This window comes from Aulostomus chinensis, chromosome 15 (assembly GCF_037954235.1).
Source record: "Aulostomus chinensis isolate RoL2024-O1b breed Wild chromosome 15, RoL_Achi_v1.0, whole genome shotgun sequence".
Taxonomy (NCBI): Eukaryota; Metazoa; Chordata; class Actinopteri; order Syngnathiformes; family Aulostomidae; genus Aulostomus; species Aulostomus chinensis.
In genome coordinates, this window is record NC_141334.1 from 704,999 (window position 1) to 723,663 (window position 18,665).

An 18,665-nucleotide genomic window follows, 5' to 3' on the forward strand; every position below is an offset into this window, starting at 1 on the left:
GACCTCAATTTGTCAAACTCTGATCGGCACCTGAGCGACGAGATGAGGTTTAAAAACGTCCTTCTGTGTGGCAGCAAAGCGACAACACGGCTGCACCACAAGTTCAAGGCTCCGCCCCCACAGTGAGGTCACCAGGCAGGGAAATGAACACAACTACAAACTGACCAGGAATAAGTTTTATATAAAATTTGAACAGGTGGATACAGAGGTGATATGTGTATAAAAAATACATACAATAAAAGGAAAATAAATGAATCTTATCTTTTCTATTTGAGCAGATGTTCAAGTCAGCTGATGAAATGTAAAAAGGCACTAAATGTACAACATTCCAGTTTTAAGACGTTAAAACAGGCCAAGGTCACCAGAGAGGAACGGACACACAAACCACGGGGCTGCCGTTGTCTTCCGTACGCCAGACGCGGCGCAGGATTTGACAACATAAACTCTCAAAAACACACAACTATTTACCATCGACAAGCACAAAGACCCGTCAGGCGCGAGCACGCCGACACACCCGCCGTCGCACGTCAACTCGGTCAAACTGGAAAATCTTTCATAATTTATAGTTTACATCACAATTTATACAACAGCACTAAACACGGCAACACGTCAGCATCGGGAGCGAAGCGACCAGCAGGAGGTCTGTCAGTGTCATGCAGGTCGTTAGAGAATACTTGGAAACATGCGTACTAGTACAGAACCGGTGACCTGCAGTACCTGCAGAGGAGCTTCACGTCAACGACGACGACCAACGCCACAATTCTACAGCTCTACCGCGACTGGCTTTCCGAAACTGAACTTCATCCTGAGGATGAGGCAGGCGGACACGCCACTCCCCCACAGAACCTCTTCACTCGACCGCAAACTTCAAGGTACTTTTATTAAGTCTGAAAACGTCTGCAGGTGAGAAAGCAGCAGCTCCACCGGCGCCACCTGACCACTGCAGCTCCGACGACTTCCTCCGCCCGAACTTCTGGTCTCCATGGATTCATTTCCATCAGACTCCCATATTCAGGTACTTGTGATGCAACTTTGGAAAAAGAGAAAAAAAGGCCTGGAGAACCGTCTCTCCGTGTTCCCACGAGTTCTGCGGGGTTCCATGAGAGCAGCTTCTTGTGATCTGGGGTTGAGAGAGAAGGGCGGGGCTATTCTGGCTGAACGCTTTGCTCCCAGTGTAACAGGGTTACTCGTCTTAATAGATGAAGAGCCTCAAAATGTACTTTTATATTCAACATTCATTTTGGGCGCCCTCTTGTGGTGGTTGGTGGTACAGTCTAGCCGGAGCGGGAGGTTCTGAACGAGGCTCTGCAGGAGCGGCTTCCTGTTCAGCTGAGCATCACCTGCTTCGCTTGGTCTAAAACAGACTGGTCGAATTAAAAAGTGAACCTGGAAGTGCGAGTTGGGTCTTCAGTCACAACGGAGGGGTCACGCACGCGTAGCACAAGCCAGTGTCAAATCAAAACACGTGTTGACTGAGGAAAGCCTAAATCACGCCACTTTGACCCGACTGGCTCCACCCCCAAGCAGGAACTGCTACTCAGAGTCTGCTGACAAAGGTTTAAGACTATAAAGAGGAAAGTGAGCGCGCCAGCGAGGACATGCACACTGGAATGAGTTACAGTAAACAGCACTACGTCTTACATGAGCGAGGAGTATGTACAGGTACTGGTCGTGGAGGGGTACTGCATTCTGGAGTCCCAAGCTGAAGCTGAAGGCATTTCCACGGGTCACCACACACACATTCTCATTAACTAACCAAATAAGAAGAGAGATTTGGCTTTCGGATGCTTCAAGACAAAGGAAGTCACATGAAGTTGGAATGCAATTTAAAGCTGTTTGATATTTGGCCCATAATCTTGACACAAAGAGCTTTAGAGAAAACGTGATTCAAAGAGAGGCGGATGTCCTCCTAACAAGGATCGTGTTAGTCATCGGCATGCAAACAGTGTTTAACATTGGTTTTGTCCAACAATGGCGCTCCCAGTCAGAGCACCCACCTCAGTGGAAGGCCAGTCACTGACAGCCAGCAGCAAAACTTCAGGGTTCCCTCTCACACCTTCAGGAGCGAAGCAGAAAACTGCGGCGCGCTGGAGGCGGAGGAAGCTCAGAGAACCAGCCGTCAGGGCGCCGGGGTTCCACAGAGGTGACCACCAGGGGAGCCGGTGGCTTCATGAAGGTACCACAACAACATGCCAGAAGGGTACAGAACAACTCAGGCATTCACAGTAAAACCACTACTTCTTCTGCTGTGGAACAAGTTGAGTAGCAAGTTGAGTTAGCGTTCGCCATGACAACGGCATGCAAAGTTACTGAAGGCAACGTGAGCGGACGTGACGTTATTGGTCCAACAGCGGAGACGAAGCAGCAGCCTGTTGCTCTGGCTGACGTCACCCCCAAGGAGTTGCTTTTTTCATGTTTCATTTTCAACATTTCCTTCTTTGTCACTGAAGAGGCAGACGCCATCCTCCTGGTCACGTGCTGCCCCCTAGTGATTCAGAGTGTGAACTACCACCTTACAGAGATCTGCTACCAACTGTAGCTTTCATGCTAATTGCCTGAAGTGATGACGATGAATTATTATATTTGGAGGCTGATTTTCACCGGACGTTAATAAGCACGCGTGTGACTGCACCGCAGGGATCCCGGAGCCTCTGGGTCATCACGGCTCAGCTTTCTCCAACATGGCTTCTACACGTGGATGCAAACTTTAGTGTTGAGGAACGATCAGAGTTAGTGGCCTCCATCGTCATTGGTGCCGTCTGAGAAAACATCAGCAGACGCAGCCATATTGTTTGAAATGAAGCAAATTATTGGGGCTTTGGTGCAAACAGTGAGTTCTGGTCACCTTCGAAGCCCCGCCCCCAAGTAGAGTTTCAGTGGCCGCACCACCACACAAGCAAAAAGGCTCCCAGCAGCACACTGGTGTGTGTGACAGGGGAAGGCAGCAGGTCAGCTGGTGCAACAGGCTGCAGCGGGGCGGTTGTCATAGTTACAGGCACAAAACCACACGGATTAGAACACAACATCTGGTACATGTGGAACGATATCTAGGAAGGCTCTCTTACGTAACCCTGTGAAGGAGGAGGAGGCCAAGGCTGATGTCATGGAGTGACTGAGTGTCCGCTGGAGTGTTTCTTTGCTTATTGAGTCTTTGCAACAATCACACAGACATTATTGGATCCAGAAGAGCGTCATGCTTTCAGAGGACAAAAGATAAGAAACAAAAACAAAAAACTGCAGCAACTCTGTCCCTGTTAAAATGTCCCACCCTTCCCACGAACAGCTGATGCAGAGGTCTGATACTTTACTGTGGTTGATTCTTGAGTTTGGTCCCCTGTCCCTCTTCAGTTTTTGCGGATGTCAGCGTACACCACCGGCTCCATCTTATGGAACGAGTTTTTGCTGCCCGAGTGGTCCAGCTGGGCGTATATCACCGGGCCCTGGAACACAGCGAGCAGAGGCCCAGGACAGAGGACAACATCAGATCACAGCCAGAGACGAAGACGGACATCTCAAGAGACGGCTTCACTTTCTACTCAACAGGCGGTTCAACGTGTGCTGATGGACGCCATTCAGAGCTTGTAAATGAGCGTGGTGGTGTTTGACCAGGAGTTTTGGAGGTGACATACTGGGACTCACTGCCACGTACACGCAGGTAAACCGTGACCAGGTGATCCATGGCGAGCTGTCCTGATGGGTCACCTGGTAAACCAACTAACGAATCGCCACGGGGGACAGTGCCGGAGCCTCTGACACGGCGGCGGGAAGGTGAATCTACGTGTGATGTGCTGCCTACACATCAAGGTGACAGACTCCAGAAATCTAACATCACAAATCACATCACAGTTGAAACGTCGGCCAGAAGAACCCCAGTCCAGGAGCCCCGGTGGCAAAAACGTCCTGAGACTCGGAGACTGAGGGAACCTCGCCAATATCCGGCGCATCACTATCAGCAGGCTGTGCTCACGCGGTGACATGTCGACTCCTCCGCCTGTGCGTCCTCGAGAGTGGCGCTCTCACAGGAAACTGCTCTGACTAAAATGAGCTTTTTACTTCATTTCTTCATTTTTGACGAGTTGTGTTGCTTTGCATCCATGTTTTTTAAAAGCAAATTTTTCACTTTATATTTTCTAACTTGGTTAAGTTCTCTACGGAAGGTCTGGCAGGGCCTCTTACCTCACCTCCTCATTCAAAAACTGTACTTTGTAGAATTTGATGAGTGAATGAGTAAAATACTGCACAAGTGCGTAGTACAGACAGCTCTTTCAGGTCTACTCTGGTAAACATCACAAACACACGTGTCTCAGTGACGAGGCGCCAGCCAGTGGCTTTCCTGGTCCCCCAGCTCCTACCTGAAGTGGACCCGAGGGACTGGTACACCTGGAGCCCTCCAGGCTGGACTCCACCTTCTTTCGTGGCTGTGGAGCCTGAGAGTTCATGCTTTCCAAGGACGTACATCTAGTTTAGGGTTACGGTTTGCCATGGTGTCCAACCACCATTGTTGGACAGTCAAATGGAGACAAGGAAATAATGGGACACAAGACAAAAATAAAGGTTGAGAGATGAGCACATGAGACATGGGATGCAAGTGAACCGCAGCTCCCAGCAGCGCCGCCGGGAGGAAACCAGAGGTGCACTGATGATTGACAGCCACGTGTCACTGGTGATGAGGACGCTCAGCCTCGCACGATTCAAGCGAACCACTGAACCTTTCTGGTGATGTGCACAACAAAGAAGTTTGACAGGGAAAAAGTGCACCAGGGTAAAAATAAAACATTCAAATCACGTGATAAAGAGTTTTAAAACTAAAAAAGGAAAACTACTGCTTTGTTTCATGTGGGATCTTGGAAGCTTCGCTCCAGGTACGTCTCCAGGTGCCCGTGAGAGGCGGAGCAGTGTCCTCGGCAGCCAGTGCAGCGTCAGACTCTGCCGATTCCTTGTTTAAGACCCGCCTGCATGATTTACTTTCCTCGACATTCGTGTGATGTATTTTGTCGTGATTGGTTCATTCTGGTTTGCTGAACTCTCCGGCCCACTTGTACCACACCTGGTGTGGCGGGATCCGTCACAGAAACAAACTAAAACATCCACAGACCGGTTCTGTTGGAGGTCTGGGACCTGCAGAGTGCAGCTCGAGCTCATCTTTGATCGGTTCCTTTTATGTGAAATGACTCAGCCAAGACATGAATAACGAGCTGCAGCCGCACTCCTCAGGAGATCCTGGAACTTGGAAATACGGCACAATAAAACCCAACAGTCAAACTCGACCTGACTGGATCACGACGAGAACAAACCAGTGGTTTAAGAAACAGTAGTTTTCCTTTTAGTCACTGATTCTGAATGCATAAAATCAATTCTGCCAGAGGAAAAATACCCAGCCTGTTTTGTAGCTTCACATAATTTCCTTTACAAGTGTTCAAATTGATGTCAGGTAGAAAATGACGCATTTCAAGCAGAATAAAATGAGTGAAGGGATGAATATTTGCACAACTTAATCAAGTCCGCCCGCTGGCAACTGTTAAAGCTGACAGTCTTCAGTGCACCTCCAGCAAAGACACTGTAACAGCATGAAGAGGAGCGAGGCAGCGACCTGGTCGGGGAGACCAACTCTTACCTGGGAAACTCCAATTCCACTGCTTCAGCCAGATTAAGAGCATTTGAGTGTTTCTGTTCTAACATTCAGTGACTGAACACTGGAAAGACCTAAAAGACTAAAGATGGCTGCTGACAGGAAGCTAGTGATGAAGAGACATGCTTGACACAAACAGACTTTAGGTGAGCAGGACAGAAGAGCAGCATGAGTAGCGGGACGGACAATGACTCGACAACATGATGAAGCAACACGCCAGCTTTTTGGGAAACACGTTTGTTTGTCATCCTCTCCTGGGCCGGCAAAGAAGATAGAGACCCTTCTCTCCTCTGAGCTGCATTAGGGAGCTGAGAGCCACACTAGTTAGCTTAGCACGACGGCTGGTAGTGGGTGGGAAGTGTTAGCAACAGCTAGCTCAGGTCCAGGCTAAGTAGCTTCGCACAATGGCTGGTAGTGGGTGGGAAGTTAGCTGATGCTAACACTTCCCACCCACTACCAGCCGTTGTGCTAAGCTAACTAGTGTGGCTCTCAGCTCCCTAATGCAGCTCAGAGGAGAGAAGTGTCTCTATCGTATTTTCTGGCTCTGGAGAGGATGACAAATAAGCCCAACTCTTAAAAGTAGGCGTGTTCCTTTAACAAGCTCACAGACAGCACCCCTGTGACGTTAGTCGCTGTAATGGAGGACAGGGACTGGCACCAGTGCAAACAGCAACCCCAACGATCACCAGGACTTAAGCTCACAGGCTCAAACCAGCACAGCAGCCTCTTATTCGTACTTCAAGAAGGGCTTCATGCTACATCCCATATCCAAGACAACCCTCATGACGGTGATTCAGTCAGTAAACGTCTCACTGGGACAGGAAGCTGATGAGGGACAGTAGAGTGGATGGAAAATATGAGGCAGACATGATCAAACTACCTCAAGCACACAGAGGACACTGGGTCTAGTTTGTGGCGACGTCTGTCACCAACATGTTAATGATTAGTGCTAAATATATCATACACGCAGCCCAACAAGCAGCTGAAGGCTTTTCCTTCCCAGGTGAACAGAGACAGAGATCCCAGCGTTAGAGGGTTACAGTCTGTGGAGAAAAACTCCAGAGGAAAACATCAGAATCTGATCGATCCCACGGGACGTCGAGTCCACCGGTGAAACTTGGACGTGGTTGCTGCTGAACGCTGCCAGCGGAATTATCACAAATATACCTGCACGACCTCAGAACACCTCAGTGACCTCTTGGAAGCTCTGAGGTCGGGCGCTGCAGCTTCAGGCAGCGTTCGCTCCGGACTGGGATGCCTTCACTGACCCGAGGTTTATTTCTTCTAAATATGATCAAATGATTTATTCCACCTTTTCTAAAGCCAAGTGTCGATACTGTCGTTCCCCTGCAGCGACGACTCTCACAGACCGCGTGTGTTTAGTTCTGAGACGTCATAACCCTGGACTGGTTCCGGTTCTCCTCCCCTCAGGAGGGTTCTTCTCGTCTCTGGTGGGGAACTGCAGGCTATTATAACTCTGAGGGGGCGTGGCCTTCTCCAGGGTCGTCAGATCAGAGTTATAGACGCCTGCAGCTCCCCACCAGAGACCAGAACTGAAGAACCCTCTTGATGAGGAAACCTGAACCAGTCCAGGTGACTACCACTCAAAACTGAAGAAGAGCCAGGACCTGGAGGACTGAGAACCTTCACTGACAGGGTCAGGCATTTCCTAGGGTTGATCTGTTAGCGAATGTTTGCCTCAAATTTTGAAAACAACAACAAGAATTAGATTGTTTTATATGAACAATTCTATATAAGATATCTGATTTATATGAATTTGGAGTCTATATTTTTCTTTCTATGTGATTAAATGCTGCAGTGACAAATTTCACTATGAAAATATTAAAGCAAAGAAAGAGATTTTTAATTAAATGTGGCATTTTTAACAACTTTTCCTTCATATCACATCTCTGAGTTTAGGAAGTGAAGCCTCACTCGCTCTCCCTCACAAGCTCATTCTGATTCCAGAGTTTACGTGTTGCACATGAATGCAACATCAAGGTGATCCACACACCAAACCAAACATCTACAGTTGTCTAGACAACCTTTCACACGTACAGATAAACTTGTTGGTGGTTGTGTGTCTTTAAAAAAGTCCAAATGCGTCTCGGATTTGAACCGAGGCGAACATGAGAGAAAAACAAACGGCTCAAGTCTGCACTGCTGACAGACGTTCGCCCAGTAAACCAACATTTGATCAGGAGAGGTTGGTGTGGCTGGTGTGTGCAGTCACGACACTCACCCTTCATATTCATGGCGGCTGTGCAGGACCCTCATGACAATGCAGGCAGCTGCAGCGATGAGCACCAGCAGGAATAAAACGCCGCACACCGCTCCCACGATGATGGCAGTGTTGCTGTGAGGGAGAGACTCTGGGACGGACAGCAGAAACAGCAGTCAGAGAGTTTCTTGTATGGACAAGTACACAGTGTGGTTACACGCAGTACACAAGTCTGAGGCACACGTCCGGATCGGATCTGTACGTATTTCTGTTCCATGGTTCTGCTTTACATTGTCCCAGATGGTGCATACTTTTATGTATTTGACTATTATTTCTTTATTCGTACACATTTTTCTTTATTTGAATGCTACATGAACCCTTCACCCCCCCCGCCCCCAATATCTGCAACAAGTCTTAAAGGTCATGCAGGCTCACCATCACCTACATCGAAGTGAATTTCTCAGTTTACGTTTATCGTATCATTCGCTGGTCGTCTTGAAATCAAAGATTTGTTGATTTGAACCCTTGACGCACCTCCACCACTAAAATCCACTCACAGCTGGGAGTGCTAGCGAGCACGACTCCTGAACCGTTTCCTGGATACAAACGTTGAGGTACAGAAAATACTCCCACCTTGAAGGTGGAGAACTCACGAGCCAAAAGATTACAAGCCCCCACATGCAGATGTGGGCTACAAGAAGCTGAGAGCAAACAACAAGAATTCAGTGGAGTGGAAGGGCTTTTCCCTCCGCAGCGTTCCTGCTCCCTCAGAGACGCCGCTACCCTCCAGACACACCGCCACGACCTCACAACCTCCCTCATTTACCTGACTAAGCTGACTCATTGCAACATTGGTCAACACGTCACTTGACTTTATTGATGTTAATCATGTGGTTATGTGGCTTCTTGGAGATGCACGTAAGAAAGTGCTGCCCATTTGTAAACAGTGTCGCTAACTGGTTTAGCTGGGGACGGTTGGGAGGGACTGAAAAATCACTGCAGCTGGAATAATGGAGGAGTTATGAAGAGTCACACACGCAGCGACGCAAGGTTTCCAGCAGTGCATCGTGTGGTGGAGGGGAGGGAGAGGGTTTATGCGATGGAGAATTGGAGAGACACGCCCCAAGAACCGGATGAGTCTCAAAAGTTGGGATTACGGCTTTAAAAAATCCTCTGGTTCTGACTAACACATTAGGAGATAAATCAACAATCAACTCAGGGACACAGAGCTACAACTGGAAACTGTATTTTTGATTTATGGGACTTTTAAATGAATTCCTTATTTCCTGGTGAACAGCAGTGCAGACGGTCATATTTCTCCACTCGCACTTGGAAAAGTCACAGAAACAAGGGACAAGGAGGAAACGCTGACTGCAGAACATGCGGCGCTCCAAGCGTCTGCATGTACTCAGACAGACGGATGGCGAGACTCGTCTTCCTGTGGTCACCGGGCTCAAGGAAAGAGAACTGAACTGTTTCAGATTTCAGTTCATGTGCTCGGCCTGAGTGACGTTCTCTCGTGTTCACGTGAAATCATATGAACAGTCAGGAGCAGGCGCGCTGCGTGGGACGTGACACAGCCACCTCTGCGGAACTGATGAGTCTCAGGTATCAGACAGCTGGGTACCGGTTCTGAAACGGAGCCTAATCTTGATTCCCATCCTCACATAAACCAGATTCAGCAGCAGGAAGGAGGCTGCAGGTACCTGAGACCGTCCACTCAGCGCGTGCACCAGTGAGTGGGTGCAGGTCATCGTCTTGCTCACAGCAAGAAGCAGCAGGAACATTTCAGAAAGGATTCAGCTGCACGTGCTGGTACAAACCCAGCTCGCGGTGGGGAAGAGGGAAGTGACACACACCCAACCTAGTGTGCAGCGAGCACAGGAGCATGAGAGAGGAGAGACTTCACGCTCTCAGACACGTGCTGCCACTCTGGTGTCCAGACAGATTTAACCTTGGCTCTTAGTAGATTGGTTCAGGGATGGACTACAGAGGAAAAGTTACAGCAGAAGCTGCGGTAGCAACCAGCCACACCAAGGAAACTACACAGGGCTTTCCTGTCAGTGGGAACAGAGCACCAGGAGCCTTCCATCTCGCCAAATGCCGAAGCTCTCAATTTTCGGTTGGACACATACGCAGGAGAAGGGAACTAAAGCCCACTACCCAGGGCCGCACCACACGCCAGGCTGAATTCCACCACAGACAGAACACATTACCCATCATGAAGGAAATGAGCAGAGTTCCATCAGGGTAACATTCACCTTTTAGAACCACCCTGAGCTCTGTTCGAGCTGGCGTTCCTGTGACATCTGGGGGGTTCCTCACGTCACAGAAGAAGGTTCCGTTGTCACTGAACTGGGCTGGGCTCAGCTGTATTGACACGTCTTTCTTGTTGATGTCTCCAATAAACTGAACTCTGTCCTTGAACTCCAGTTGTCCTGGGAATCCTTTCCCATTGGAAAAGTAGAAAATCTGCAACAGGAAGGAAACAGTCCGCTGTCAACAAGTACTGGATTCTGGATTTTATACATCAAGGCCAAATAAAGCATCATTCAGCAGCGTCTGTGCGAGGAGTCGCTGCATGTTGAGGAATGGCTGAAAGTTGCAGTTGAAAGTTTAGTTTAACTCAAAGGGACATATTTTTTCATGTAGTGTGCATTATTAACCACTTTCAGATGCAGTCCAGGGTTTTGTAAGGACAGTTTCTGAGTACAAGGTGCCATCTTCAATGAACTTTTGTCTGTTATTCAACTGGTACAGGCAGTCTGGTGTCCAAAAAACATAATCTATTGAAATATCTGCTCATAGTTCTGGTAGAATTGAAAAATAAATCAAATTCGCATCCAAGTGTCAAATCAGGAGGAAAATCTGAAATGAGCAAGAACTCTGTCCATATCCAGACTGTGCACTTAGCACGTGGCTTTGTCACACAGCTACAGAAGCACAGAGGGGGAGAGAGTCCAATCCCTCCGTCAGTGAGCAACGCTGGAATCATCGCAGCCAGCTGCTCTGAGGCAGACTGGAGCGGAGCTACATTCGGAACCCTGTGTCGGTTTCCTGTTTCCTGTCAAACATTTGTTTAGAGTTCGACAGTCACCTCAGTCCTGCAGCTGAAGCCCACCAACCCCTCCCCTGTAGTCAGAGACAACAGTGACGTGAGGAGCTAACAAGCGTCAGCAGCCTGGATCAATAACCAGCTCAGCTTCCATTTGGTTGGAAAATTTTGGGGTTTCTTCTTTCTTCCACACCTAGTGAGCTGCGCTGAGGCTGGGTGCCAGGATTAAATTAAAAACACTGGATTGAAGCTGCTTCAGCACCAATCTGGTTCTGGTTGACACATGAGGCAGAGATTCTGTGGTCTGGTGACTTCAGCTGCCTCAGCTGCGCAGATGCACGCCAGAGGAAGGACAGTCTTTATTGTCCCGAGACACTTCCTGGACTGGAGCTTCCGCTCTGATACCACTTTCACGGACCACAGTGACAGGAAGAAAACTGCGCTATCAAATCCTTCCAGAACCTTCCATGCGAGCTCCACGATCAACATGTTAGTCCCAGGTCTCAAGCAGCACTCGAGTCTAAGTATGCCAACCAGGACCTCACCCCCGGGGGGGGGGGCATGATGTGTGCAGGAGCCCACAGCCAGCCTGACCCGTACCCCAAACCTGCAGCCCTAAACCCACTGACAGGCTGCATCAACACAGAACAAGCTCCAGCTGCTGCCTCGTGTGTGTGTGTGTGTGTGTGTGTGTGTGTGTGTCTTCACTTCAACGATTACAATCACAATAAGGAATAAGCAAGTAACTGACTTTGATCAACATCCCAATGTGAGCTGCTACAACAATCAAATCGCAGGAAGGTGCGATGGCGGCCTGGCTACAAGTCATATTCTTGAAAAACACACACACAAAACATTAACATCATCAATTTGATGAGCTTTTCAATGAAAACGAGAATAATTACGTAAAAATTAATCTTGCCTCTGATATCAGAAAACATGCAGCAACTGCAGGATCAGTCAAACTGAATCCACAGCGCTCATCAGGGAAACTTGTGTCGGCAGCAGAAGCTGCAGTACCAGCCTGAGTACCACAGTAGGACCGGTCGTAGTACTTCAAGTTTGCACAAGCATATTGTTCAAGTTTGTGTCTGAGATGAGAAATACACAGTTCACCATAGTTGACACATACATAGAATATATATCCATATTCACATTTGTAAATGTTGAAAAACATGGAAACATTGTGAAGTTGAACAAAATGAACTTGAACTTACATAACAATTGGAAAAGACCCTAACACTCCCATTTACCACGTTTCCTCATCATAGAGAACAGATGATGACCAACAGGGTGGACAGACGAGCGGCTACCACACTGACGACGTGCCCAGGTTATCATCCAGGCCTGGTAGATGTGAAATCACTACAGGCTCAAGTGCAGAAGTTTCCAAAGATCGACATGCATACTTGGAGTGTGCTACAGCACGACAGCGTGACACTGACAGCACCACCTCCTCAGGAGGAGCTCCAGCTGGCGTGTCAGCAGCTACGACCGCGACCTTCCAGGGAGGATGCGGCAGGACACTCACCACGTACGGAGCTTTGGAGAACTGATTGTCAGGCTGACTGGACTGGAAGCTCCAGGTCACTGTGGTGGAGCTGCTGACCACTTCGCTGGACCTGAAGGTGCATCGCAGCACTCCTGAGGTGCCGTTCTCCATCATCACCTCAGCGTCGGCGTGGATGTCGATGGCCAGCGTAGGTTTGGGGACTGGTAATAAACGAAGGAATACACATGAGGAACATCAAGACACCGCACACTTACTGGTGTTGAAGGAGGAAGCAGCACTTGACACTGAAGCCAATCACTGCCATCCCTGATTTATGGCCCAGTTGTTCATTTGACTGAAAGTGTGAATCCTCACCATCGCCAGGGACCGGTTGTCTTGGGAACCAGTTCGACTGGATTAGATATATTTCTAGAACCTGCTGTCACAACAAAGCAGGAAAATATTCACATTTAGAGGCAAAATGACTCCTAACAATACACTGATAGTTGTTCCAAGCTTATCTTCCATCAGTCAGCTGACGGGTGAAGCATCAGATCTTCACCACATCACCAAGAGCTGAAGGAACCACCGATTCATTTACTTCCAACCATGAATCCACAGATGAGAAAAACAGGACAAGCCGAACAATGACAGACGACTCATCCCTTCCTCCTTCATCACAACTTTACTATCACAAATATGTCTCACCCAAATACAACCACTCCAGATGGGTTTACAAGCTGAATAGGGACATAGAAGCAACTGTCCCCAAATCATTAACCTACCAAAATAAGTACATTCCTGCAGAACCCGGACGCATGTACGACTCTGATATCCGAGCAAATGGAACCAGCCGTCCACAGCACCCGTCCTCATCGCTGAACCTCTAGAAAAGGCTGTTTATTGTTCTTAATGGCATTTATGTTTCGCTGAGTCTAAACTCAGCGTCTAACGTTGAATCTTTACAACATTCGCTTGAGGTACTTGCAGTATTCATTCACAGTACTGAACATGTATTTTGGTGTTTGCATGAATCTCAAGACGATGTTGATGGGACAAAAAAACATGTTACACTTCCCATGTGGCCATCGACATTGTTAAGGCAAAAAGAAAGAAGGAACATTTTCTGTAGCTACAAAGTTCTGAATGTGTCTTGCCAACATCTCCCTCTGCACCAGACGTACGACAGTAATTAAATGTATGATGGCATGAAAATGCCACACAGCAGCTTGGCACTGTACACTGGACCCGGAACCAGCTGACAGAAGGCAAGTTCCAGAGGTACCAGATACATCCAGGTCTTCTGGACCAGTGCAGAAACTAGCGATGCTCACGATCTTGTAGCTGATGTTTGTTTGGCCCAAACCTCGAGCGGGTTTAGCTGACAGCAAACATTTACCCGAGTTAATATCTGCAGAACAACGCGTTAAGATTACTGACATTTTGTACTGAGAAACACGAAAACGTGACGGTGCTCCCAAACATTCGGGGACGCCAGTGAATCCCACGTTTACTGCATTATGTCTTCATGACAGGCAGCAACATGGACGCCATCAGACCAACACTGGCGTATCTTCTCCTGAGTCACGGAGACGTTGGCTGGAGGAAGCGGGATCTGGCGACTGGCCTGTAAGTCAGGGACATCGGCGGTGCGGGAGCTGGTAGCCCGGGCACTGGCGAACACCAGGAGACACGTCGCTTCCTGGAGGGGTCACCGTTGACGGGAGCGTCGCCCCGAGTACCTGCCCGGTCGCACAGCCGTGAAAATGAAATCCGTCTTCACAAACAGTCTCCAATTCGCCATAAACCCACCACACCCAGCCCGGCTTCAGCCTGGGAAATGTGTACGAGGGAGCTTTGTTTCCCGGTCTGGTATCTCCCTCGGAGCGGCTACCGCCCTCTCAGAACCAGCTCTTACTCAGACGGCGGGACAGACCGGGCCAGTTCGGGTCGAAGGTTCCGTTTTCAGTCGTGCTGAATTCCGTCCGTAGCCACGCGAGCGAAGCTGCATTAATCAGCGGATGGTTGCCGGAGGTTCGTAGAGGTCTCTGAACAAGGGATGCCAGATAACATCGCTAGCTAGCTAACCTGAAGTCCCACCTCAGATAAATCACGCTGCGGCTCAAAATAAAACATCCCCGAGTTAGAATTTGACCCCGCTTGGACGCCAGCACTCACCTAATAGCATATAGAGAGTAAATCCAGTCAATAAAACCCGCCAGCAAATGGTATTCGACCATTTTAGCTCCATTATGTTGTTGAAGACAGGACGAGTTCCTTTTTTTTTCCACCCTCAGTCGTCCAATAGTCTTCTTCGTCGGTGCTGCTGCACCAAGGAGCTCACCGCTGCCCCCTGCAGGCCGGCCGGTAAAGCTCCTCATTCGACTGGACAGCGTCTTTGATATGGTTTATGATAGATTACACAACACTACACGCGTGGAGGCATTCCACAACGACAACCATAGAAAAAACTGAACAGAATTAGTAGTTGATATGGTCTTGATTCAGGGTTATTAGGAGGTTCTGCATGATTGCTGGATTCAAACAGAAGTCTGGAGCAAAGCTACTCACAGAGCATCACCTTAAACTTGAAGGTGTACAACCATAACTGACTTGACTTTAAAGCTTAAAGTCAAGTCAGTTATGGTTATACAGCACCAAACCCCAACCAAAGTTCTGTCCTGACTGTCCAAGTAGAGCAGGTCCAGCACCTCCCTCCTTCAATGAACCTCCACCCAACAATTCTCCATCAGCAGCACATCCTGCAACAGCAGCCACCAGAACCTTCCTTTACCAGCAGGAAGGTGGAGCAGATCCAGGATCAGTGGGGACGGAGAGAGAGCAGGAGAGCAGGACAGAGACAAAGACAGAGAATGGAGGAAGACAGAGAGACAGAAGGAAAGAGAGGGACAGAGATAAAGAGAGAGAGAAAGGAGGAGAGACTGATGGACGGAGACAAAGACAGAGAATGGAGGAAGACAGAGAGACAGAAGGAAAGAGAGAGACAGAGAGAGAGACAGGAGGAGAGACTGATGGACAGAGACAAAGACAGAGAATGGAGGAAGACAGAGAGACAGAAGGAAAGAGAGGGACAGAGATAAAGAGGGAGAGAAAGGAGGAGAGACTGATGGACAGACGGGGACGTGAGCAGGTGGAGCCTCTTCAGGTCTGGAGCCTCCTCCAGCAGCACCAGGATTTTAAATCATTCATTTTCTCAATCTGAGCAAACCTCCTGGTGAACTGAAGGGAACTATAAAAATCACTTCCTCCCACAGTTGCCAGCTATTTTACAGAATATCTTACAAATCCTCCTTTGATGCAGTGAGACTACAACATGGGGGGGTGGAAGAGGTTGGAAGCTCAAGACAGTGTCAGTAGGTAGTACTTTGTAGTACAGATCTTAAATCCATGGTATTCACCCTTCGGTGGGCCCCTCATGCCTCTGTATGCTGATGACACGCCGCAGGTTTTGTAGAACGCACTGGGGCTCAACCAGCGGCTGCAGCCCTGGCCCACACGACTCCACGTCGTCTCTGTCTCCAAGGTCTCGTGAGTGCAAACTGCAGGTCCTGAAACAGCTTTTAAACCTCGTCTGGCGTCAACGTTTTCATTCAATTACATTTTGGAACGATTACAAAACGTGTAACTTTGTTTTTTAAAGGTTTGACCTGGAGGAAAAAGTAAGAGGACAAAACAGAGATGACAAATTTTGGATCCTCACAATAAAATAGAATGAAAGACAAAACTCTCAAGGCTCTGGATGTTGTGGGGCTGTCCTGGTTGACACGTCTCTGCAACATTGCGTGGACATCAGGGGCGGTGCCTTTGGAGTGGCGGACCGGGGTGGTGGTCCCCATCTTTAAGAAAGGGGACCAGAGGGTGTGTTCCAACTATCGGGGGATCACACTCCTCAGCTTCCCTGGTAAGGTCTACGCCAGGGTACTGGAGAGGAGGGTCAGGGCGATAGTTGAACCTCAGATTGAGGAGGAGCAGTGTGGTTTTCGTCCCGGCCGTGGAACCGTGGATCAGCGCTTCAACCTCGCTAGGGTGCTGGAGGGGGCATGGGAGTTTGCCCAACCAGTCCACACGTGCTTTGTGGACCTGGAGAAGGCTTGTGACAGTGTTCCCTGTGGGGGTACTCCGGGAGTATGGGGTGGATGGCCCCTTACAAAAGTCTCTACCAGGAGTGAGAGTCTGGTCCGCGTTGCCGGCAGCAAGTCGGACTTGTTCCCAGTGAGATTGGACTCCGCCAAGGCTGCCCTTTGTCACCGGTTCTGTTCATAACTTTAATGGATAGAATTTCTAGGTGCAGCCGGGTGGTGGAGGGGTCGAGTTTGGTGGCGGGAGGGTGTCGTTCTGCTTTTTGTAGACGATGTGGTCCTCTTTGCTCCATCAGGCCACGACCTCCAGCTCTTGCTGGGACAGTTGGCAGCTGGATGTGAAGTGGCTGGGATGAGAATCAGCACCTCCAAGTCTGAGGCCCTGGTCCTCAGCTGGAAAAGGGTGGTTTGTCCACTCCAGGTCGGGGGGGGGGGGGGGGGGGTCCGACCTCAGGTGGAGGAGTTTAAGTATCTCAGGGTCTTGTTCACGAGTGAGGGTAGGATGGAGCGGGAGATTGACAGGTGGATTGGGGCGTCGTCTGCAGTGATGGGGGTGCTAAACCAGTCCATTGTGGTGAAGAGGGAGCTTAGCCAGAAGGAGAGGCTCTCGATTTACCTGTCAATCTACGTTCCAACCCTCACCTGTGGTCATGAACTCTGGGTAATGACTGAAAGAACAAGATCCTGAATCCAAGCGGCTGAAATGAGTTTCCTCCTGTGCACACTAAGCTCCGTCCTTCAGGAGGGACTCAGAGTAGAGCTGCTGCTCCTCCAGGTAGAGGAGTCAGTGGAGGTGGTTCAGGTATCTGCTGAGGACGCCTCCCTCAGGAGGTGTTCCAGGCATGTCCGACCAGGAGGAGGCCCCAAGGCCGACCCACTGGAGGGATTATATCTCTGGGCTGGCCTGGGAACGTCTCAGGATTCCCAGAAGAGCTGGTGGAAGTGGCTGGGAGAGGACAGTCTGGGCTTCCTTGCTGAGGCTGCTGCCCCCACGACCCGGACCAACAGGATAAGAGGAGGATGACCACGGCGACAGCGACGAAAGACAACACTGACAACATCAATATTAAATGGGTTAAAATAAACAACCCAACGTTGCCGGCGACTGATGCGTGAATCATCAGAAACACATCTCCAGTCTGGCTCAAAGACCAATGTACTGGGAACACGAATTATTTTCAGTCATTGCTGACGATACAAGAATCTGGACAGGATCTGCAACTAAATCCTGAAAGGATCCCAAAACATTGCATCATTCAAAAACAACCCTGTATTTTAACTCATTTGGCCCCTAATGAAGATCAGGGTGTTTAATCCTGTGTTCTATAAATAAATCATACATTCTGTGTTTCGTTACACAGTTTGAATCTGAAGTAATAAATTACTTTACATCACATGAAATATATTGGAGGGGCAAAATTAAAAGAAATCTTCCTTTTCAACAAATCAGGGCCCCGTTACTCAAGATGGAGGACAACAATTCCTCCACGCAACACCTCATCACAGACACTCTGTTACAAGTTCTCTTTTCTTAGAGTCAAAATAATCAATCTAATCTAATCTAATCAATCTAATCTAATCTAATCAATCTAATCTAATCTAATCAATCTAATCTAATCTAATCAATCTAATCTAATCTAATCTAATCAATCTAATCTAATCTTCAATTCAAGAGGGGACAAACATCTCTGGAGCTGGAATCTACAGAAGTCAGCTACTTGCACCAAAACCATCTGGGTGGGTCCTCACGACTGCAGGAAAGAGGAAAAAATGTTTGACTGATTTTGGGACGAGCGGCCCCGTGAGCACCGGACCAAGAGGCCAATTTCCACAAATGAAACTCCTTGATTAACACGATTACGCAGAATAATTAAAACACACAAATCAGGACGTGAGCCTCCAGATCTGTGCGTCTGCTACAGAGCAGCACGATTCCCTCTGACACCTCCCTCGAACCTGAACCCTTCTGGGATTCAAGACATTTTGCAAATAAGCTATTTTAATTAGATACATTGTTAAATAAGATAAACCAAATGAGCTTAACCACGACAAATTTGTGACGACAGGTGAGGTCATGAGTTTGTGATGTGAATAAACACTGAGGGCATTTAAATGTCACAACTCAAATGAAAACACAGAGCCAAAGTGAAAAGGCCTCCAGAGAAAAT

The 18,665-nt window shown here is 48.6% G+C and overlaps 1 protein-coding gene across 1 annotated transcript; it reads right to left on the minus strand.

Moving 5' to 3' along the window:
- Positions 1 to 161: 161 nt before the first annotated feature.
- LOC147248090 (myelin protein zero-like protein 1) lies at positions 162 to 14,710 on the minus strand. Its single transcript, XM_086226893.1, has 6 exons — positions 14,576 to 14,710; positions 12,437 to 12,618; positions 10,112 to 10,322; positions 7,872 to 8,001; positions 4,353 to 4,458; positions 162 to 3,440 (listed from the first exon to the last, which is right to left on the minus strand). The coding sequence occupies exons 1-6, from the start codon at positions 14,646 to 14,648 to the stop codon at positions 3,345 to 3,347; spliced, it is 798 nt and encodes a 265-aa protein (XP_086083019.1). The 5' UTR covers positions 14,649 to 14,710; the 3' UTR covers positions 162 to 3,344.
- Positions 14,711 to 18,665: the final 3,955 nt, after the last annotated feature.

Bases quoted from the DNA above. Each gene is read 5' to 3' on its own strand.
- LOC147248090 (XM_086226893.1), bottom strand. From the start codon at position 14,648: ATGGAGCTAAAATGGTCGAATACCATTTGCTGGCGGGTTTTATTGACT. The intron at 8,002-10,111 runs GTGAATGTTACC...TGTCCGTCCCAG, and splicing joins GCTCAGGGTGGTTCTAAAAG to AGTCTCTCCCTCACAGCAAC. The intron at 3,441-4,352 runs GTAGGAGCTGGG...GCTGTGTTCCAG, and splicing joins GTCCCTCGGGTCCACTTCAG to GGCCCGGTGATATACGCCCA.